At 58.0% G+C, this 21,675-nt stretch overlaps 2 protein-coding genes across 4 annotated transcripts; one reads left to right on the top strand and one right to left on the bottom strand.

The window, feature by feature from the left end:
* Window positions 1-1,914: 1,914 nt before the first annotated feature.
* Window positions 1,915-13,941, top strand: PLVAP (plasmalemma vesicle associated protein). The gene is made up of 6 exons (XM_058563680.1): window positions 1,915-2,333; window positions 6,515-6,611; window positions 6,709-7,421; window positions 9,339-9,396; window positions 9,546-9,621; window positions 13,728-13,941. Exons 1-6 carry the CDS (start codon window positions 1,965-1,967, stop codon window positions 13,732-13,734), a joined length of 1,320 nt encoding a protein of 439 aa, XP_058419663.1. The 5' UTR covers window positions 1,915-1,964; the 3' UTR covers window positions 13,735-13,941.
* Window positions 13,942-17,853: 3,912 nt separating this feature from the next.
* GTPBP3 (GTP binding protein 3, mitochondrial) lies at window positions 17,854-21,246 on the bottom strand. Of its 3 annotated transcripts, XM_058563674.1 has the most exons (9): window positions 21,103-21,246; window positions 20,510-20,763; window positions 20,310-20,396; window positions 20,024-20,226; window positions 19,770-19,842; window positions 19,543-19,686; window positions 19,210-19,375; window positions 18,693-18,971; window positions 17,854-18,553 (listed from the first exon to the last, which is right to left on the bottom strand). In XM_058563674.1, the coding sequence occupies exons 1-9, from the start codon at window positions 21,153-21,155 to the stop codon at window positions 18,328-18,330; spliced, it is 1,485 nt and encodes a 494-aa protein (XP_058419657.1). In that variant the 5' UTR covers window positions 21,156-21,246; the 3' UTR covers window positions 17,854-18,327. The 3 variants fall into 3 exon arrangements, with proteins under 3 accessions (XP_058419657.1, XP_058419659.1, XP_058419658.1); XM_058563676.1 differs by lacking the exon at window positions 18,693-18,971; XM_058563675.1 differs by lacking the exon at window positions 19,543-19,686.
* Between the last annotated feature and the right edge of the window lie 429 nt (window positions 21,247-21,675).

The following is a 21,675-nucleotide window of genomic DNA, read 5'->3' as shown; positions in this document are numbered from 1 at the left end:
CAGGGGAATTCAGAGGGATTCATGCACAAAATTTCCTGTGAACATGATAAATTGTTTTCAGGAAAAAACTGAACGCTCATATCAGGGCTGATGCATTTGACCTCATGTGAATCCAAGGACCAGTCAGCCGCTCGCCTCCTCCCTCTGGAATTTTCTGGCCAGGGATGTAGGCAGACTGTGTTCAGAAAGTCTGTTTTTAGAGATTTTAGACACTGCTGGCTGGGGGGTCAATGGAAACAACCTCTTTGGAGGACAAATTGGTGACCACTTTAGACAGCAGAAACCGAGGCTCAGAGAGAGGAAGTCACTTGTCCAGGGTCACACAGCGGTAGGTGGCACGGCTGGAACTTACCTCCAGGGCCCTCAACTGTAAGCATGTGCTCGCTCTGCCTACGTGGCCCCATTAAAGAAGATGGAAGATGTCCTCCTCCCACGCTGCTCCTGGGACTCTGAGTGGGCCTGGCCAACCCAGCGAAATCGCTGGTTGGGCACCACTTGCAGCCCCCAACCCACCTCCCCCCACTAGCCACTGGGAAGGGTCCGGAATCAGGAATCACCGGGTAGTTGCAAAGGCCAAAGTTCAGACAGGGGTTTCCTGCCCACCCCTGGGAACTTCCTCCTTCCCGGCCCAACCCCCGCCTCCTTGATGAACACCACCCTGGAGGACCCCTCCCCGCGGTCACTGCCCCCCACTCCATTACCCTGGCCGATGGGGGGATGGGTCCCCTGCTGCAGCCTTCACCCTGCTGTGCCCCGCGTAGTCAGTGGGCGGCAATTGTGTCATTGTCACTCATCCAGGGTCCAGCCTCCTTTCAAGCTCCCTGCCCCTTTCCCCTGGGCCCCATCCCTCCCTCCTGCCAACCTTGACCCTGTGGGGCTAAGGGCTGGGTCCTGCTCTGTCTCTGAGGACCGAGCCGGGCCGACACTTCCTGTGGGGCTTGGGCGTCACCCGGCATGGAGGGCTTCCCTGGAGCTCCTGGCTCTGGGCGGATGGGCAGGAGGGCACACCCAGAATCCTTTGCTTCTTGGTCCCCAAATCCCCTCCATGCCCACCTAGGGGTGACCCACAGTGAGACTCAACCCCCACCTATCCGGCATTTCCCATTCAGCATCTCACAGAGCCCCCAGATAAAGCTGTGAGCAGGAAGTGATAGTAATAATAACAGCAAGTCCTTTCTCAAAGCCCCTCCCTGGCCCTGCGACCTAGACACCACGCATACCCATCCCACAGAGGGGGAAACTGAGGCACAGACAGGAGAAGCCCTTCACTAGAGCTCACACGGGCCGAGCCGGCTCTCCCCGGCTCCAAGGCCATTGCTGCTGGTGATGCTGCTCCCAGAGCACTTATTAAGCACATACGTGAGTGGGGCATTGAGTAGGATGACAGCTTGGGGATCCTGCACCCCTGCCACCCACAGATCAGCCCTCCGGGAAGCCCTCACAGCGTGCCCCGCCCTAGGCCACCTGCTTAGCATGGCTTGGCTCATGTAACCAGCACTGCCTGGGAGCGGGCACACATCTGTAGCCAGCCCGCCAGGAGGTGAGTCCAGCTTTGTGAACTAACAGCGTGAGACCCAGGGGCCGTCCCTTCTCTTTGGGCCTGTTTCCTCCTCCACACGACGGGACGAGGACGTGAGATAATATACAGCAAGTACTGAGAACAGCACCTGGCACAGAGCAAGGGCAGGGGAGAAACTGAGGCTCAGAGAGGCCAAGGAAGCCGACTCACCCCGCAGGCACCCCACCCAGTGTTAATCAGAGGCCTGGCTGTGCCTCGTGCCCCCATCCTTCACAGCCCGGGTGGGAGTGTTGTGATAACCCACAGCCCCCGTTTCCTCCCGGCCAGGAAGGAGCCAGGCAGAGGAAGTATTAAGAGGAGTAATATAAACACCCCCGGCGGGGGCCAGGCGGGGCAGACGAGCCACTGAGCAGCGCGGGCACCCGGCCGCAGGCTCCGGGAGCAGATGGGGCTGGCGATGGAGCGTGGGGGGCCCTACTCGCGGGCAAGGGGCAGCCCAAGAGGCTGCTGGTACTACCTGCGCTACTTTTTCCTCTTCGTCTCGCTCATCCAGGCCCTCATCATCCTGGGCCTCGTCCTCTTCATGGTCTATGGCAACGCGCATGTGAGCACCGAGTCCAACCTCCAGGCCACCGAGCGCCGGGCCGAGAGCCTGTACAGCCAGGTCGTGGGGCTCACGGCCACCCAGGCCAACCTGTCCAAGGAGCTCAACATCACCACCAGCGCCAGGGACACCCTGATGCAGAGGCTGATGACCGGCCGTCGCGACCTGGACCGAATCAACGCCAGCTTCCGCCAGTGCCAGGCCGACCTGGTAAGGCCTCGGGCCGGACCCTCACCTGGGGCCCCGGGCAGGGCACAGCACCTCTCTGAGCTTCAGCTCCCTCATCCCTGAGATGGGGACGGCCCAGACCCTACGTTTGCCATGAGGAGTCCCTGTAGATAAGCAATGCATGTTTTGTAGAGTAAGTATATCTCATGCAATATTTGGGATATACTGATCCTAAAAAAAACTATTCATTGTCTATCTGGAATTCAAGTTTAACTGGGCATCCTGTCTGTTAACAGACCTGGGCCCTGACTTCACATGTATCAGGCGTCCAGAATGTCCCAGCACGTACTAGCTGCCAGTAAGAACTGGCTAAATAAAAACTCAGAGCATTTGGTTCTTACTCAGTAATAATAAGTATGAACGGCTCATATTTGCCGTACGCTGGGCATCTGCTTCAGAAACATTATCTCATCATTGACTCCCAGGGGGCAGGGAGAAGCTGTAAACATTTTGCACACAGGGACATGGGGGCCTGAGAGAGGAGGCAGCTTTCTCAACGGGATAGACACAGGCAGCCCCGCGTCTTGCGGAGACGGGCACCCCTCACACCCCCAGCTCCCGCCAAGTCACTCAACAGTCGCCTGTGTTCTCACACACGCGGTTCCTCTGGGGGGTCCTGCTGCCAAGAGACACTGAGGAGAGGGGCTCTCCTCAGGCCTCGGCTGGGATGGGGTGAGAGATGGGGGGCAGGAGGAGAGGAGGCTGGGCGGGGGCAGCCTCGGTTTCTCCCAGAGGAGGTGACCTGGCTGGGTGGGGCAGGGGGCAGTGGGAAGGAAAGGCCTCTTCCGGGCTTCAGACCACCCGGCCCCACGCCACTGGGCGGGAAGGATGTGCACGCCCCCTCAGACCTGCCCAGGGAAGGGCTGTGTCGCCCCTCTCAGACTCTCAGGGCAGAGCAGGGCCCTGCAGGCCCCCAGGACAGGGTGGGTCTCCCTTATGCCCCCAAAATTGGGTGAGTCCCCTCTCAGACCAGGACAGGGCAGGGCAGGTCCCCCTCAGATCCCCAAAGAGGGCCACGTACCCCTAAGGCCTCCCCCCGGCCAGAGTGAGCCCTCAGGGTTCTCAGTCCTGGGAATTGGCCCATCAGGATCTTCCAGGACACGCAAGGCCATCCGGCCCAGGAGCCATTAGGAATTCCAGGATCATAAAGTTTAGACACACACACACATGCATCCCAGAATCCTGTACTCCCCCTTCACAGAATATTAGAAATCTAAGAATCTGGATCTTTATAACTTTAAAATTTGAAAACCATAGCTTTTTTTCCCCTTCGAGTTCACAAATTCCTCTGGGCTAGAGCCTCTCAGGGTTTTCTCCATGGACCCTGGGGCTCCTCAGGTTCCGGGCTGCACACCGCCCCCCCGGAGGGGCACTGATGCTGGGGAGTAACCCTGTGTGTCTGAGGGTAGCAGGTGAATCTTGGTCTTTGCCCAGTTCTGGCGGTGCTAAGAAACACGATTTTTCTTAACTTCTCTGCAATAGTAACTATATTTCTGGCCTTGAGACCCAGGAAGAGAAAGGAGAGTTTAACTCAGTGATTGTTTTGGGGGTCTGCCCCAACCTACCTGTGTCAGGGTGGCAGAAGCAGCCTCCTGGGGCCCCCTTTGGTCACTTCCTCCAACTAGAAGGACACCTCTTCCGCATCATGTTGGGATCCAACTCACTTTGTCTACATCTGCAGATCTTCCTCTTCTGTGGCTGAGACTTTTGAAAGCAGAAGTCACTGGAACTTCCAGAGCTGTTTCTGGCCTCCCCCAACCCCAGGGCATTAGCACAGACAGGGCCAGCTTCCAAAGGAGGAAGGATGAGGAGCGGCAGAAAGGCAGACCCTTTGCTCTCTTCATATCTGTGGTTGTTCTATTTCTGCGGAGGGTTCTGTTCCAAAGTTTGGAAGGCACAGCCTTTGTTGTATTGTAAAAACTGTACAGCTTCGATGAGATATAATTCATGTGCCATAGAACTAACCCATTTAAAGTGCACAGTTCAATAATTTTTACTACTTTCACAGAGTTGTGCAACCATCATCACAATTAATTTTAGAACATTTCTATCACCCTAAAAAGAAACCCCTTGCCAATTAGCAGTCACTACCCATCTCCCCGTCCTCAGCCCTTGGCAACCACTAATCTGCTTTCTGTTTCTGTGCGTTTGCTTCTTCTAGATATTTCATCTAAATAGAATCATAAACAATGTGGTCTTCTGTGTCTGTCTGGCTTCTCTCACTCAGCGTGATATTTTCAAGATTCATCCACGTTGTAGCGTGTGTCAGAGCTTCGTTCCTGTTTATGGCCGAATAATATTCCAGTGTGCGGATGGACTGCATTTTGTCCATTCATCTAGTTGATGGACACTTGAATTGTTTTCGCATTTTGATGACTGTGATTAGTGCTGCTATGAACATTTGTGTGCAAGTTTTCGAGTGGACATATGCTTCCATTTCTCTTGGGTCTATCCCTGGGAACAGAATTGCTGGGTCATATTGTTATTCTATGTGTAACTTGTTGAGGAACCGACAGACTGTTCTCCACAGCGGCTGACCCACGTTTGCTCTCTCACCAGCACTATCTGAGAATTCTGTTTCTCCACATCCTCGCCGACACTCGTCGCTCTCCGTTCTCGTTCTGTCTTACTTGTAGCCACACTCATGGTTGTGAGGTGGTGTCTCACTGTGACTTGCACTTCCTGGTGACCAGTGGCAGTGAACATATTTGCGTATGCTTGTTGGCCATTTGTATGTCTTCTTTGGAGAAATGTCTATTCAGATGCTCTGCCCATTTTGCAATTGGGTTGTCTTTTTACTATTGATTTGTGAGAATTTACTTTCATATAGTCTGGATACTAGTCCCATCATCAGATATATGATTTGCAAATATTTTTTTCCATCTATGGGTTGTCTTTTCCCTTTCTTTTCTTTTTTTTTTTTTTTTTTGTGAGGAAGATCAGCCCTGTGCTAACATCTGCCAATCCTCCTCTTTTTGCCGAGGAAGACTGGCCCTGGGCTAACATCCATGCCCATCTTCCTCCACTTTATATGGGATGCCACCACAGCATGGCCTGACAAGTGGTGCATTGGTGCGCACCCGGGATCCGAACCTGCGAACCCCGGGGTGCCGCAGCGGAGCGCACGCAGTTAACTGCTTGCACCACCGGGCTGGCCCCTGTCTTTTCCCTTTCTTGATGGTGTCCTTTGAAGCACAAAAGTTTTTAATTTTGATGAAATCCGATTTCTCTCTTTTTCTTTGGTTGCTTGTACTTTTGATGTCGTATCCAAGAAACCAATCCACAGTCATGCAGAGCTAACACCGAAGTTTTCTTCTAAAGAGTTACAGTTTTAGCTCTTATATTTAGGTCTTTGATACATTTTGAGCTAATGTTTGTATATGGTGTGAGGTAGGGGTCATTCCTTAGCATGTGGAGATCCACCTGTGCCAGCACCATTTGCTGAAAAGACTCTTATTTCCCCATGGGATGATCTTGGCACTGTGTTAGTTTGCTAGGGCTGCTTTAACAAAGTACCACAAATCAGGTGGCTTAAACAACATAAATTTATTTTCGCACACACACAAGATCACGTTGTTGTCAGGGTTGGTTCCTTCTAGGGTCATGAAGGAAGGATCTGTTTCAGCCCTCTCTCCTTGGCTTGTAGCTGGCAGTCTTCTCTCTTTGTCTTCACGTTGTCTTCCCTCTATGCAGGTCCGTGTCCAAATTTCCTCTTAAAACGAGTCATATTGTATCAGGGCCCATCCATATGATCTCATTTTACCTTAATCACCTCTTTTAAAGTCTGTCTCCAAATACAGTCACATTTGGAGGGCTTAGGACTTCAACATATGAATTTGAGGGGGGACACAATTCAGCTCATAACAGCATCCTTGTCAAAAATTAGTTGACCATAAATGTGAATTAACGTTTCCAAGGTTCATCCAAGTTATAGCATGTATCAGTGCTCCTTTCCTTTTTGTTGCCAAAAAGTATTAACTGTAACAACTTCTGAAAATCAGACCAGCACCCCCTATAAAGGAGCCGCGCCCTCGTGACTAGGCCAACCCAGGCCACGGGGTGGAGGATCTGGGGCCCCAGCTGGGAGGGTCTGGGCAGCCCGGGGGGCAGGGGGACCCACAGGGGCCAGCCTTTGAGCTCTGTCCCGCGTCCCATCCGAACAGATGATCTACATGAGCAACCAGCGGTACATGGCCGCCATCATCGTGAGTGAGAAGCAATGTCAGGAACAACTCAAGGAAACTAACAAGAGCTGTGATGGTGAGTGGCACGGGCAGTGCAGAGTGGGGGGTGGACTCCCTGCCCAGTCTCCTGGTAGTCCCCAACCTTCCTGAGTCTCATTGTCTTGTACCTGTAGCCTTGTTTCTCACGCTGAACCAGAAGATCAAGACGCTGGAGGTGGAGCTGGCAAAGGAGAAGGTGGTGTGCACCAAGGACAAGGAGGCGCTGACGCTGAGCAAGCGGACGGCGGAGGAGCAGCTGGTCGAGTGCGGCAGGGCCCAGGAGCAGCAGCAGCAGGAGCGGCAGCTGGCCGAGGATCGGCTGCAGAAGGTGCAGGCCCTCTGCCTCCCACTGGACAAGGACAAGCTTGAAACGGAACTGCGCAACCTCTGGAGAGACTCCATCATCCCGCGCACCCTTGACAACCTGGGCTACAGCCTGTACCATCCCATCAGCTCGGAGGTGGCCTCCATCCGGCGGAGCTGCGACCACATGCCCACCCTCATGAGCGCCAAGGTGGAGGAGCTGGCCCGGAGCCTGCGGGCCGGCATCGACCGCGTGGCCCGCGAGAACTCGGACCTCCAGCGCCAGAAGCTGGAGGCTGAGCGGGGCCTGCGGGCCAGCCAGGAGGCCAAGGAGAAGGCGGAGAGGGAGGCTCAGGCCCGGGAGGCCAAGCTCCAGGCCGAGTGCGCCCGGCAGACCCAGCTCGTGCTGGAGGAGAAGGCGGTGCTGCGGAAGGAGCGGGACAGCCTGGCCAAGCTCCTGGAGGAGAAGAAGTGGGAGGTGGAGCAGCTCAAGATGCAGCTGGCCGGCAGCAACTCGGCCCTGGACACCTGCATCAAGGCCAAGGTGGGCGGGGGCCTCGCACTCGGGCCATCTCGGGCCCGGGGCCAGAGACCAAGTCAGCGGCGAGGCTGACCTTGGGTTGAACCTGGGTTTGAGATCAGCCTCCCCGTCTAGGGTGGGTTAGTGAGGGCTCACTCACGAGTTTCACTGCCGTTAGGATTGGGGCGGCCTTGGAAGGGGGAACAGCGTTGAGAAAGGGTGTAGAGTTAAGACGGGAGTCTGAGGTGGGTGGCGGTGGGGTCCAGGGTTGAGTGAGGAGCAATCTAGAGTTTCAGTTGCTTTAGGCTCAGGCTGAGTTGAAGCGTTGAGGGTGGATTTAGCATTGAGGCGGGGATCACACGTAGGTGGCTATCGAGTCCAGAGCTGCTTTTGGATTGTGGTTAGATATCAACGCAGGACTTGATCGGCATTAGGGTTGGTGAAGTTTGAGTGGGGAATGACATTGAGAAAGGGTTAAGGATTGGGGTTGAGTTTAGGGCAGCTGGAGGGCCTCAGAAATGGTTTAGGGTTAGGATTAGGGACTCACCGCAGGTTGGTGTCAGGGTTAGGATGTGTTTGAGCTCCGCTGAAGGAGCAGGGGCAATGGTTAGGATAGGGAGTGGCAGTGGGCTAAGGCAGGTCTTGAGGAAGCTTGAGGTAAACGTAGAACTTGTGCTTCTGGCTGGGTCAAGGTGAGTTCTCGGGGACTGCTGTGTTTAGAGCGGGTCTGGATTAAGGGTAGGGCTCCATCTACGATGTCATTAGTCAGAGTTGGGGTTGAGTTTGGCGTTTGGATTGTGAGAAAAGGTTAAAAGTTGGGCCAGGAGTCACATGCAGGGTGGTGGTTGGGCACAGGGCTGGGTGTCGGTGGCTCTGGGATTGGGTTGAGTTGAAGCATTGAAACTGGAGTTGAAGCTTAGGTGGGTACAGATGGCTGGTGGGTCTACAGATGATTGGAAGTTTGGGGCCAAGAGTGGATTTAGGATTTCACAAGCATTAGGATTGGGATTGGCCTTGGCCACAGGTTAGGAGCTGAGGTTGGTTGGCTTTAGGGTGGCTTGTTGGGGTTGAGTTGGGCTGGTGTTGGGATATATTTGAGGTGAAGGATTAGGTGACCCTGGGTTAGGGTGGGGTATATTGGGGTTGGGGTGAGGGTCAAGGCTGGGTCTAGAGTAGAAGCTGTGTGGATATTGATCTCAGGGTGGGGCTGGGTTGGCATTCCATTTCAGGTAGAGGCTGGGGTCTGAGGTTGAGTTGAGGTTGCACATGGCATTGGGAAGGTGTTTGTGGGTGGCCGTGGTGGAGCCCAGGGCTGGGGCTGGGTTATGGGGTTGGGGGGTGGAGTTTTCATGGCAGCCAGGTATAGAGAACGGCTTGGGGCCAAAGATCTAAAGTTGTGGTCAGATCAGGTTTGCCATTGGGATTGGGTTTAGATCAGGGTTTGATTCCCAGGAACGTTCTGTTTCCACGTCGGGATCAGATTTTAGGTGACAGAGATTAGAACTGGCTTTGAATTTCAGGTTTGGGGGGATTAGCTCAGGGGTGTCTGACGGATGGCATTGAGGATCGAGGCTCACAGAGCGGGGCGGCTTCAGTCTGGAGGGGGCTGGGCTGGTTGGATGGACTCAGTGGGGGTCATGGCTTGGGGTCAGGTAGCACTGAGGCTATAATGGAGACCGAGGCAGGCCAGCCTTGCAGAGTAGGGTCTCTGGGGGGCTGCCAAGGGAAGCAGTCCCTGGAGTCCCCATCATTTGAGAGCAGATGGGTGCAGGTGATCGCACATCATCATCAGGTGTGCCCTTCTCCACGGGGATCTGTTTTTCTGCCCTGGAAGGACCTCAGACCCAGGGCTCCAGGGGCACGGAGGGGCAGAAGGCTCGCTGGCACTCTGGTTCAGGGGTCCTGGCTTCTGCCAACCTGTCTCTACCGTTCTTCCCACAGTCGCAGCCAATACCCGTGCCGAGACCTGTGGGCCCTGCCCCCAACCCCCAGCCCATCGGTGAGTGTCAGAGGGCAGAGCCAGGCGGTGGGGAGGTCCCTCTACCTGTAGCCCATCCCAGCCCCGTCGCCCACCCCGTCTGCCCCCCCCTCAGTAGGGGGGGGCTACTGAGGCAGTTTGTCGGGCCTGACCCCTCCCTCTCTCGGCAGACCCAGCTGGCCTGGAGGAATTCAAGAGGAGGATCCTGGAGTCCCAGCGGCCCTCTATAGGCAGCGCTGCAGCCAGGTGAGGCACTGGGCAGGCTGCGACGTTCAGTCTCAGGGCTTTGGACAAGGCTGGGGAGAAGATTAGGGGTGGAGGAAGACTCATCTCACACTTGCTGCTTCCTTAATTAAGCGCCTGCTGTATACCAGGTCCTATGCCGGGCCCTGGGGACACAGCAGTGACCAAGACACACACAGTTCTATTCATGAAACTCCCTGAGTAGTGGGCAAGAGAGACAATGAAGGAGCCATGATAAGAAGAGTGACCAAGGGCCTACAATTATTAGGCACTTACTGTGAGCTCAACACCATTCTAAGCTCTCTGCTCTATTAACTCATTTAATCCTCACAACTCTAATCAGTGGGTAAGCTGCTGTTATCCCCGCTTGCCAGATGAGGAAAGCGAGGCACAGAGAGGGTGTGCATCCCGCCCCAGGTAACCCAGCCAGGGAGTGGCAGAGCTGGGACAGGAACCCAGGCAATTGGATTCCAGACAGGCAAGGGAGGGCCTCAGTGAAGAGGGGAACTTTAAGCTGGAAAATGGGCAGGAGACGGCCTGGGGGAGGGCAGCAGGAACAGGGGTTCAAGCAGCAAAGAACAGCCAGGGCAAAGGCCCAGAGGCCGGACTAGGGTGGGGGAGGGTGGCTGGAGTGGAGGAGGGGAAGGAGGGAGAGCAGCGTCGCAGAGTGACCCTGGGCCTCTCACTCCACCCTCTGAGCCTCACTTTCTACCTCTACAAAAACAAGGGGCCTCTGAAACCAAGGGCATGGAGATGCTGTGCCCGCTGTGAAGTGCTGTCCACGCATGGCCGGAGCACGGGGCAGGGGCCTCAGCGGGAGCATCAGAGGTGCCTGGCACACACTCTGGTCATGGCTTGATGCCTGTGCCCCCCTCACCACCCCTGGGGCCCAGTCATCCGTTGGACCCTGTGCGTCACAGGGAAGGTGACCTCATGGCCCCGAGAACACCCTGTGCTCCCTCCAGGGTTGCGGCCACGCTCGCCTGCAGGACCACGCCGCTGACCTAGGAGTCTGGGACAGGCATTCCCGTTGTCATTTAGGACCTGCGGCTCAGGGAGGCACCCAGGATTTTAAGTCAGATCCCTCTGACCCCAAAGCCTGTGCCTTCAACGGCTTTGCCAGCAAACTATTGTCAGCCTGGCTCCATTTCATCCTTAGGGTGCTAAGCGCATGCCTTGGGGCCAGAGTCCCAGAGGTCTGTCGCCAGCTTCCCAGGGCCCTCCACACCAGCCCCGTGTGCGCTGCGCCTCCTCTTACATAGCCCTCTGGAGGGGGCTCACCTCCTTGCAGAGCTGGTCCCCTCGCTCTGGATGGCTCTGCCTGGGGGGAATCCCTCAGCTCCTGCGGCCTGCGGAGAGGGAAGCGGGAGGGCGGAGAGACGACCCTGGTCTGAGCAAACAGTTTTCCTTTCTCCATCTTGGCCTGAAGCCATCATGGCAAGGAAGGAGGTTCTATTATTATCCCCCTTCTCAGAGAAGGAAACTGAGGCCCCAGGGAAGTGATCAGCCGGGTAGTGCGTCAGCGAGTCAGAGCCGGAGCCAGGCTCCCGGCCCAGGTCTGTCTGGGCCCAGCTGAGAACGGGGAAGCTCTAGACATTGTTTACCCCGAATGACGTCCCTGTGAGAGAACAATGCTGCACTTGGGCCTGGCCCTCCCACCTCTCGGCAGGCTCTCAGGAGGGCCCTGCTGGGCCCACTGGGCTCCGGCCTTGATTTGCTTTCCCCCCGAGAGAGGGCCAGGGACAAGCAGCCCCAGGCATCAGCTCTGGGCTCGAGTCCCGGCTCGGCAGCCCTCACTGGGCAACCCTGGGTCTTAGAATCCTAACATCTGCGTTTTGGATGCGCCCAGGAGGGGCCAGATCCGAGGTCGGCATCAAATCACTTAGCCCGTGATCGGGAGATGGACTCCTTCTCCTCTTACTCCTTCTGGGCCTCGAGGAAGGCCGCGCTGCTGCAGACTCACCCTGCCGCCCCCGGACTCCGAAGCTCCTGTGCTCACAAAGCTTGGGCAGACCCAGGGCCAGGATCAGCCGGGCTCCAGCCCAGGGTCTTGCTTTTTTTTTATTCTGCTGAGGAAGATTGGCCCTGAGCTAATATCCGTGCCCATCTTCCTCTATTTTGTATATGGGATGCTGCCACAGCATGGCTTGATTAGCAGTGTGTAGGTCCGTGCCCAGGATCCAAACTTGCGAACCCTGGGCTGCCGAAGCAGAGCATGCGCACTTAACCACCATGCCACCATGCCGGCTCTGGGTCTTGCTTTTTAATTGAACATTTTTAAGTCATTTTCTCTTGGCAGCGCACCAGCTTTCCTTTACTGGGTAAGACTGCGTGTTCTTTGGCAATCAATTTAAGTTAAAAAAAAACACACAGTTGATGTGAAGACAAATGTTAAGTGAATACTGGTTTGGGGCCGTGTGACTAGAGGTGGCAAAAGTCACAACTCAGAGGCTGAAGGCGGGAGTCCAGGCCTGGCTCTGAGCTGGCTCACAGAGTGCCGCTCAGCTGAGTGCCATCCCGCTTACGGTTCGTGTGTTCATTCAATCCGTATTTATGGAGCAGCTGCCAGGTGCTGAGGACATGGAGGAATGGGGCACAGAAACCTGCACCCTCGTGGGGCTCAGTCTAGTGGGGGAGACGATGATGGACCAGATGAAAGAGCTGTTATTTGGCCCCTTGCTGATAGGAGAGACAGAAAAGGGATGAGGGAGTGTAAAGAGGTTGGAATTTTCCACCAGGGGCCAGGGCAGGCTTCCCTGCCCCAAGGGAGGGGGATATTTGAGCAGAAACCTAAAGGAGGTGAAGGAGGAGCCATGGGGCGGATCCCGGGAAGGGTGCACCAGGCAGAGAGCACAGCCTGTGCAAAGGCCCTGAGGCAGGCCCACTCAGTGAGTTTGAGTGAGAAGGCTGGTGTGGCTGGAGCAGAGTAATCTAGGGGGAGAGTTCGAGGAGATGAGGTCAGGGAGGCAACAGGGGCAGATCAGCCAGGGCCTTGTGGCTATGAGCAGAGGAGGACACGGCCTGACTCCTATTTACAGGTGCCCTCTGGTCGCTACTGGGGGTGAAGGTGGGAGATAGGGACCACGGTGAAGGCAACTGCACTGGTCAGGGCAGGCCATGCTGGGGCCTTAGGAGCTACCATCTCTGAACACTGCCCAGGGCCGACCCTCCCTGCAGGCGGGTGGGCAATGGGAGTGAATGGGAGTGAAGAATGCATGTCAGGGCTGGCCCAGAGCCAGGGGAAGCCTGCCCCAGGACAGAGGCGGGGGGGGGGGGGGGGGGGGGGGGGGGGGGGGGCGCGGCCAGGAACGTGAGCTGGCTCAGGCCCCAGGGAAGAGGCAGGGAAGGAAGGGAGGGGCCAGCGGAGGTGGGACTTGCCAGAGGCCCCCCCACCTCCCCCACCAGGAAGCAGCCTCCGTGCCAACCGCTGACCCCTCACAAGAACCTTTGCCAGGCCAAAGAGGGGGAAGGGCATTCCAGACAGCGGGGTGCCTCCTGCAAAGGGGGGCATGGGGAGAGGCAAAGGATGGTTCTCGGAATTTCCAAGGACTTTGGCAGGGTTTGAGTCCCTGAGGGGAGGTCCGGTGGGGGCAGACTGGGTGGAGCCTTGAACGCCAGATAGAAAGGTTCTGGCTTGGTCCTCGGGGCACTGGGGAGCCACGGAGAGCATGTGAGTAGGGGCAGGCTCATTAGAAAAGCACTCCTGGGAATGAGTGAGGGGCCAGCCCTAGGTCAGTTCTGTGTAAACAAAAGAGGGAGACTGAGGCCCTGCCTGGGGCTGGGGGGTCCAGGGGCTTTGGGGCAAACTCCCAGGATCTCCAGGGCCTTAGGGAGCAAAGGAGAGTCAGACAGACTGCAGCAGAGGTCTGGAGCACAGGAGGTGGCCTCTCTGAACCTCAGTCTCTTCATCTGTATAATGAGGGGGTACCATCTCAGTCCACCTTCCCAGAGAGGCTCGACAAGGAGAAGTCTAAGGGGAGGTTGAACCCTGAAGGAGCCTTAGGGTTCTAGCGGGCAAGAAGGGGCCCGGGGTAGGAGGAGGCCTGGGCGACGTTTGTCCTTCCGTCTGTCTGGCTGACTATTGTATTCCTGTCTCCTTCCTGCCCTAGTGGCTGAGGAGGCCCCAGGCCTCGAGGACCGCGGGGTGGCCCGACTCGCCTGTGCGCAGACGCGGTGCAGCGAGAGCGACGCGCCAAGGCCCCCGCAGCCGACCTCTCGCACACCCACCACAGCGGGCGCCCTCGGCCCGCGCCCCGCGCTCGTCCTCCCTGCAGCCCCCATACTCGCCCGCAGTCCCTCCCCCAGGCCCGGACGACGTCCCGGACGACGTCCCAGACGGCGCAGTGACTGGCGCAGTGACGTCACACACACTTTCTGCCCGACCCTCCCCAACGTCGCACCTCCACGCACCGGCCGCGCACCCCCGGCCTTCCACCCTTGGTCTGCACAGCCCTGAGCCCCGCCGCCCCTCTCTGCTTCCTATCTCCCGCCCCGATGCTTCCTCAACCCTGCACCGGGCCGGGGAAGTGAGAGCAGGAAGACGGCCACCTCCGCCCCCTGAGAGTTTCCAGGCCCCCCAGCCAGGGAGCGTCTGGTCCAAGGGCTCCCTCATAGCCCGGAGGGCAGCGGCCCCTTCACTGCCTTCCAGCCCGGCCTGTGGCCCGTATAAATGTTAGTGGCACTAAATAAACGTTATCGAACCCCTTCGAAGGCTCCAGCGTCGTGATTTCTGCTTTGAAAAGGCACGACATGGCCGTGAGCAAGAAAAGACTAGAAAGAAGATGAAAGCCAGGGAACCCTCTCCCAGCATCCCAGGCCAGAAGACCCTTCAACCTGAAACAAACGCTGGGGGACACCAGTTTCCCCCCTTATGTGAAGGGCAATGGAAAAATAATTGATAAGCAGATATTAAAAAAGCAGTTTCTGAAAAAGCAGCTCACCCATCTGTAGCTTTGGTTTGTCTAGGTTTGCAAAGATCCCTCCAGGAACTGCCAGCAGTCGCCAAGGTACCGCTGCCCCCACGAACTGCAGGAACTCCTCCTTGCCAAAATGATTCCAGGAACAAGATGGCAAAAGCCTCAGGACGTTTGTTCTGTTTTGTGTTTGTGGCAACATGGGCTGTGAGAAAGGGCTCCACTTTGGGAGCACTTCAACTCGCCTAGCACTAAGTGAGCAGGTAGCCAGGGAAAAACACATTAGAGGAACGTGGAGAAATCACATTGCACCCAGCAGGTGGGGGAAAAAAGTTAAAAAACCATAATACCTACTGCTGGTGAAGATCTAGAGAAAAGGACACTTTCCTACAGGACTGGTAGACATGCAAATCTCATCGTGGCCCTTCTGGAAATTGGTTTGGTGATATTTAAGAAAAGTAAAGATGCACAGACCCTGTGACTCAGCAACCCCATTCCTGGGACTTTATTCTTGAAAAGAAAAACTCCGGGAAACAAAGCAAATTGCCATCGGTGGAAAAATGGCCAAATAATTGTCTAGAATCTCAGCTTGTCCCCTCCACCTTGATTCCCTCCCAGCCGCTCCCCCGGGACCCGGGACGGAGAGGGAGTGAGTCACGAGGAGCAAGGGCTGGCTACACCACGCTCAGGGCCGGCTACTCAGGAGGGACAAAGGAGCGATATTTCCTGGATACAGAAATTCAGGCAAGAGACCGCCGCTGCAGGAAACACTCGGCTGGGGGGTCAGCCAGGCCAGGCCACCCAGACAGGCCGGTCTGGAGGCCCCAAGGAAGCAGGGATGTCCCTGACCCTGAGCCTACTGCCTGGGCAGCCCAGAGTCCTGGGAGGACAGTGACACCGGCCAGGCCCAGCAACCACAGGAGGCCTGATGTTGGGTTCTGGAGGCAGACGTCCCCGGCTTCAAATATTGGCTCAGTCGATCTCAGACTCCATTTTCTCATCCGAGAAATGGGTGTCTTAATAATCATTCTAAACTTCCTAGACACACGGGCACAGGTCTCTGACCCTGGGTCCCTCTCTCCCACCCAGAGCATCCCAGGATATCACCCTTCCAACCGGCCCCCATGCCCGGTCCTGGCTCAGCCCTGCAACACCTGGACCTCAGCCTCTACCTCCAGTATGGCCCCTGTGCTGGTCCAGAGGGATCTTCCCATCACGGGATCTGACCACATCCCTCTCCTGCTCACACACCCTCTGTGGCTCCCCATTACCCTGGGAACAAAGTCTAGTTCCTCAGCTCTCTTGTGCCCACTCCTCCCGTGCACAGTACAGCCCCTGCCTCCAGCCATCCGGGAGGTCGAACTCTCTGACTGAAGACTCACTGACTCTTCATCTGTGCTGTGCCCTTAGACTAGAATGCCTTTTTCTTGCTTGACAAACTCTTCTTCCTCCAAGGCCCAGCCCCAGAGATCCCTCCACCAGGCAGCCCTCCTGGATGCCCCAGCTCCCTCCCCCGGAGGGCCCCCCAGCTCCATCTCTCCCTCTTTCCAGCCCTGGCCCTGTAGCTCTGGCTTCCCCAGGCTGGTGGCTCCCCCTGGGGGCCAGGCAGGGACGGAGCACCAGTCAGGGAGCAATGGCAGACCACTCCTTGACTCTGTGGTCCAGCCACCTGGTGAGGTTCTGACTCTGAGGATTTCTTGTTACCTCTATAAATAACCCCCATGGCTGCTTCCCACAAACCACCTCACCCTTCTTGGGAAAAGGGACTGTAGCCAAGGACCTCCGTCCAGCTGTGTGCCAGGGCCTGCCACCACTGGGGAGGTGGGCGGGGCCCAGCATCCCGGACACCCCAAGAGCATCTCCCTCCCCACCCAGACCCTGCTCACCCCTCTTGGGAGCCCTCTGGACCCGCCACCACACCCACGTTATTGTTTTTCCTCTCAGGGCATCAGTTTGTTCTCCTGCAAAATGGAGTAATGGTGACATCCCTGGACTCTGCTCACAGGGTGATCCTTTCCCTCCAGGAGGCCCCCCATTCAGGGACGACCCCAGCTGTTGAACAAGCAAACAAATCAACAAACAGTGACATGTTGCAACGAAGTCCGTGAAGAAACGGGGCGGGCATGGGGCCCTAGACACCTCCCAGCCTGGGACCTGAGGGCTTGGGCCTTCAGCCCCTGGACGTGCAGACCTTTTCCTGATTCTGGAAAAGATCCTGACCCTAACGGGAGACTCAGTTTCCGCCTCTGGCAAGGGGAGTTAACCCTGCATGTGCCGCCAGGGGGGTGCGGAAGGTGGACGGCTGGGAGCCCGGGGAGCCCAGCCTGGACTCGCTGCCAGCAGCTCCTGCGCTAGAACATGGCGCCCTCTGCTGGTTCATCGCTCTCACATTGCACACACCCCCACCCCCCACCCCCCCAAGTCTCAGAACCCGGCTCTCCAGCCCTTCCCCTCCTCCTCCACCCCATCTCCCTCCTCTTCCCTCACTTTCTCTGCTCTAGCCCCGCGGCCCCTCGCTGCTCCTTGAGCACACCGTGATGCTTCCTCCTCAGGGCCTTTGCAAGTGCTGTGTCTTCCACCTGGGACGCTCTCGCCAGCCTCCTCCACCTGGTTTCTGTCTTCTCACCAGTCCCACGTCAGCACCAACGCCACCTCTGCAGGGCAGCCTGCCCTCACGTCCCTGACCAGGTCAGGTCTCCTCATCATAAGTTGGCGCAACAGCCACCAGACTCGGCATAAGGAGCTGTGTCTCTTCTTGAAGGAGGGCAGGAGTGATGGCTGCTTGTCCCCCTCTGTTCCCAGCACCCACACACAAGGCCCACAGGGAACTCAAATCAGAGCCGAACAGACCTGTGCAAATCCCAAACCTGGGGACCTCCAAACTGTAACAAAACACCCACAGCACTGTGCATGGTGTGCACCATTCTAGAAGGGGCCTGATAAACACTCGCTGAGTGAGTGAGTGCATGAATGACTAAGCTTGGGGAGAAAGCAGGGCCCTGGGATTTTGTGAGTCACCTTCTTCCTTTTCTGTTTGGTGAGGAAGATTGGCCCTGACCTAGCATCTGTGCTCACCTTCCTCTGTTTTTTTCGTTTGTGGGACGCTGCCTCAGCATGGCTTGATGAGTGGTGCGTAGGTCCACGTCTGGGATCTGAACCTGTGAACCCTGGGCCATGGAAGTGGAGCACACGAACTTAACCGCTATGCCACTGGGCCGGCCCTGAGAGTCACTTTTCAGATACAAGAGGCAAAGTTTCCAGATTAATACTTAAAAAGGAATGACAATTTGTAGAGTAATAAACACACAATTTATGTATAAAATACAAGACAAAAACATATATTTTATAGGCACATCCACAAGAATGCACACATGCAGAGAAAGTTCTGGAAGAACACAAGTTAAGCTGTGACCCCCGAGGAGGGGGTGCTTAAACGTTTCCGGATCACCTGAGTTTTTCACTTTCCTTTGGCATTTGCAAAATAAATTAAACACTATGAAACAAAGACCCCTGAGACCCTCCTCTGACCTCTGTCCCACCCCTCCACTTCCCCAGCATCAGGCGCCCAAAGGGACTTCCGTTCAGCCCCACTCCAGGACCTGAAGGCCCAACAAGGCCCCAAGAGGGCATCTGGCCAGCTGTAGCTTGGTCACCGCCAGCGACAGGGGCCTCACCGTTTGGAGGTCAAGTTCTTCCCGGGCTGGGGGTGAGGGGTGACCCACCTGGCCTAAGCTGTTCCCAGATGCCTCAAGGCTTCCGGGCGTTCACCAGCCTGGGTCCTAGCTTCACCAGCCCCTTACTTCCCCACACAAAAGTCCCGGAAGATCATGTCCAGAATCTCCTCGGTGCCCCCTCCACCGGTGAGACGAGCCAGGTGGCCCCGGGCGACCCGCAACGCCTCGGCCGCCAGCGCTAGATCTGTTGCCTGCTTGTAGTGGCCGAGGGCGTCCAGGCAGCCCTGGAGGTGATGCTGGTGCCTCGTGCGCGTCAGCAGCGGTGGGCCTGTGGATGGGTCCCCACATCTGGAAGGGACAAAGAACGGTCTCTCTCAACCTTTGCAACCACTACTGGAAAGGGCAGGGATGTGCCCAAAGCTGGGGCTCAGCAGCCCCCTGCACTTGGGTTGAGGGAGGCTCTGAGCCAGGGGAGAAGGGTGCTCACACTTCAGCCAGCTCCTTCCTCAGCGCCTCCAGGAGGCCGTCCAGCCCCTCCCCGCTCAGGCAGGACAGCAGCAAGTAGGGGGGCAGGTCAGGACTCGGGTCTGGGCCCCCAGGGGGCAGCAGGTCGGACTTGTTCAGCACCAGCAGGAGGCGCTGGCTGCTGCCATTGGGGCTGTGGGCTCCCGCAGGGCCGACAACCGTGTCCAGGAAGTTGCAGCTGGATGGAGAGGCCAGGTCAGAGGCGTCCAACACAGCCAGAATGAGGTCAGCCTGCTCCAGCCTGGGGAGGCAGGGAGAGCCAACTAAGCAGTGACCCCAAGGCTGGGCAATTAAGGGCACTGGGTGGGGCGGGGCTCGAGGGGCGGGGCGGAGGCCGAACTCAAAGGGCTATCCTCCTCAAATCACCGAGTCCCCAAGGCTAAGGGAGCTTAGTAGCCTTTCCTCATTCGGGAAGAAAGAAAAATAAATGCAAGCGGGAGAAGCAGCAGAGGAAGGGCCCCGTCTCCCCGTCCGCCCACCTCTGGCGGGCGCGCCGCACGCCCTCCTGCTCCACTGGCCCCACGCCCTCGCGCAAGCCCGCCGTGTCGCTCAGCAGTGCCGGGAACCCGGCCAGGTCCACAGGGGCCTCCAGCACGTCGCGGGTGGTCCCTGGCTCCGGGGACACAATGGACACAGGTTTCCGGCCTGGGGTGAGGGGGGTCAGAGGGTGAAGGTGGAGTGGAGGCGAGAGAGCCCCTCCCCCCAGCTCCACGCCCTGACGGCACTGAGCTCGCATCCTCCCTGGCCTCTTCCCTACACCTGAACCACAGTTCCCCAGCTCTCGGCCGCGCCCCTGCCCACCTCCCACGCACTGAGCAAGTTCACCAGGCTGCTCTTGCCGGCGTTGGGGGGTCCCGCGACCACTACGTGCGCCCCTGAGCGGAGCCTCTGCCCGCGCCTGGCATCTCGAAGGTGTGCGCCCAGTGCCACCTCCAGCTCCCGCACTTCGCTGTCAGCTGTCGGTGGAGGAAAGCAGGAGGGAGTGAGGGGGCTTCTGGGGACTGAGATGTCCCTACCCTGCACTCCCAGGCGGACCCACCTCGCTCCAGGACGCCCTCCTCCAGGTTGTCATCCTCACCAAAGTCAATGTAGGCCTCCACATGGGCCAGAGCCTGGGGGAAGGGAGGTAGGTGGTGTAATCACCTAGGAACCCACCCCCCGCCCCGCAATTTGCCCAGGTCCAGCCCGACCTAAGGGGCCAGACTGGCGGCTCACAGACAAGAAGCTCTCACGCAGCGGATGGACAGGTGGGTGGGGTCTCTGAGGCAAAGAACGGGCAAATGGAAGACTTGCCTTAGTGAGGGTCTCGGCCCAGCCGCGGCAGAGGTGGCCCAGCTCCCCGTCCAGCTGCCTCAGGGCCTGCCGCCGCTGCGCCTCGGTTTCCGCGTGGATCAGATCCGCTAGCCCTTCCACCTCGGTCAGACTCAGTTTCCCGTGGGCGAACGCCCGCCTGGTGAACTCGCCCGCCTCCGCCGGCCGCAGCCCTGGCACCCTGCCTGCGGGAGGGTCCCGGGCACTGAGCTGCCTCCACCCAGGCCTCTGGCAGCGCCAGACCGCAAACCCAGGGCTGTAGACTCACCCAGGGCCTGCAGGACGCCACTCACCACGGCCGGGCCTCCATGCACATGGAACTCTGCGCAGTCCTCACCCGTGAAACTTCGGGGGCCTCGTGCGGCAAGGAGATGAGAGTCAGGAGGAGGGCACAGCCTGGGCAAACGCCTGGAGGGGGGAAACTGGGTCCTGGGGGCTACAGGAGGTTCGGGATCCGGAGTTCCTCACCTGGGAACCAGAGCACCAGCGCGCGGTCCAACCGCTCCCCGGAGCGAGGGTCGCTGAGCAGGCGCAGGCAGGCGCTGCGGGACGGGGGCAAGTCCCGGGGCGCCGTGAGGCTCCGGAGGGCGTGGCCGCTGGCAGGGCCGCTGGTCCGGATCACGGCGACGCCACAGCGGCCTTGGCCGGAGCTCAGAGCAAAGATGGTGGCCCCGGAGCCGGGGGCCGGGGCGCCGCTGCCCTGACGCGTGCCAGATCTGGGACTGGAGAGGAGGAGAGTCAGTACTCCTGGGATGACATGCCCACCTGCAGTGGCAGGTGGATCGAAGCCTCGACGGTCGGGAGATGCCCCAAGTGGAGGCTCTGCGGCTGGGACATGGACAGATTGGAGGGTCTGAGGCCCCAGGGTGCCTGGACTGAGGTCTCTGAAAGCAGAAGTTGACCCAGATGTGGGCTCTGCGGCAGGGGGATGGACAGATTGGGAATTGGAAGAAAACGAAAGGCGGCTCTGCCGCAGGAAAGTGGGCCCCCAGGCCCCAGGAAGGGTTTGGGGCCCAAGCAGCGCCCCACGCTGTCACATCCCTTTCCCCGGGTCGTCCCACCTGCGAGGCCCACGTGCCGCCCGGGCTACCAGGGTCCACCGCCTCCGCCACATGGATTCGCAACCAGCGACTCGCCTGCCCGCCCTGCCTGGGAGGCTTCAAGGCCGGGCAGGAGGCCCCGCCCACTCTGCGGCGTGACTGGTGAAGTGCTCAATGATTCTCGACTACCATTGGGCCCCTTAGAAGACGTACCGCCCACCCACTGAAGAGCTTCGTTTTTATTGGCTGATGCAGGAAAAGACGCAGGTGCTGAACGCGGGGGTGGGGGGCGTGCAACGAAATGGCTTTCCCTCGGCAACATTAGACCGAATTTTTAGGATCCTAGAGCGGCGGGGATCCGAGACACTGGAAACGACGGGTGGAAGGACAGTACTTGGCACAGGGCCGTGGGAATGACAGCGCGGCAAGGGTTCGAGTCCCGTAATTTCCATGTGGCCACTCCGTAGCCTTAGGCGAAGCAAGAGCATCTCAGGGGCCGGGAGGGATGAGTTCCGGGGGACCCACGCACTGGCCCTGGGAAAATCTTGTCCAAACTTCTGGGATTTCTACTCGTTTTCCCGGAACTCTCCAGCT

This window comes from Diceros bicornis, chromosome 20 (genome assembly GCF_020826845.1).
Source record: "Diceros bicornis minor isolate mBicDic1 chromosome 20, mDicBic1.mat.cur, whole genome shotgun sequence".
NCBI classification, from domain to species: Eukaryota; Metazoa; Chordata; class Mammalia; order Perissodactyla; family Rhinocerotidae; genus Diceros; species Diceros bicornis.
The sequence above is the reverse complement of the archived record's forward strand: the minus strand, read 5'-3'. Positions and strand labels throughout refer to the sequence as shown.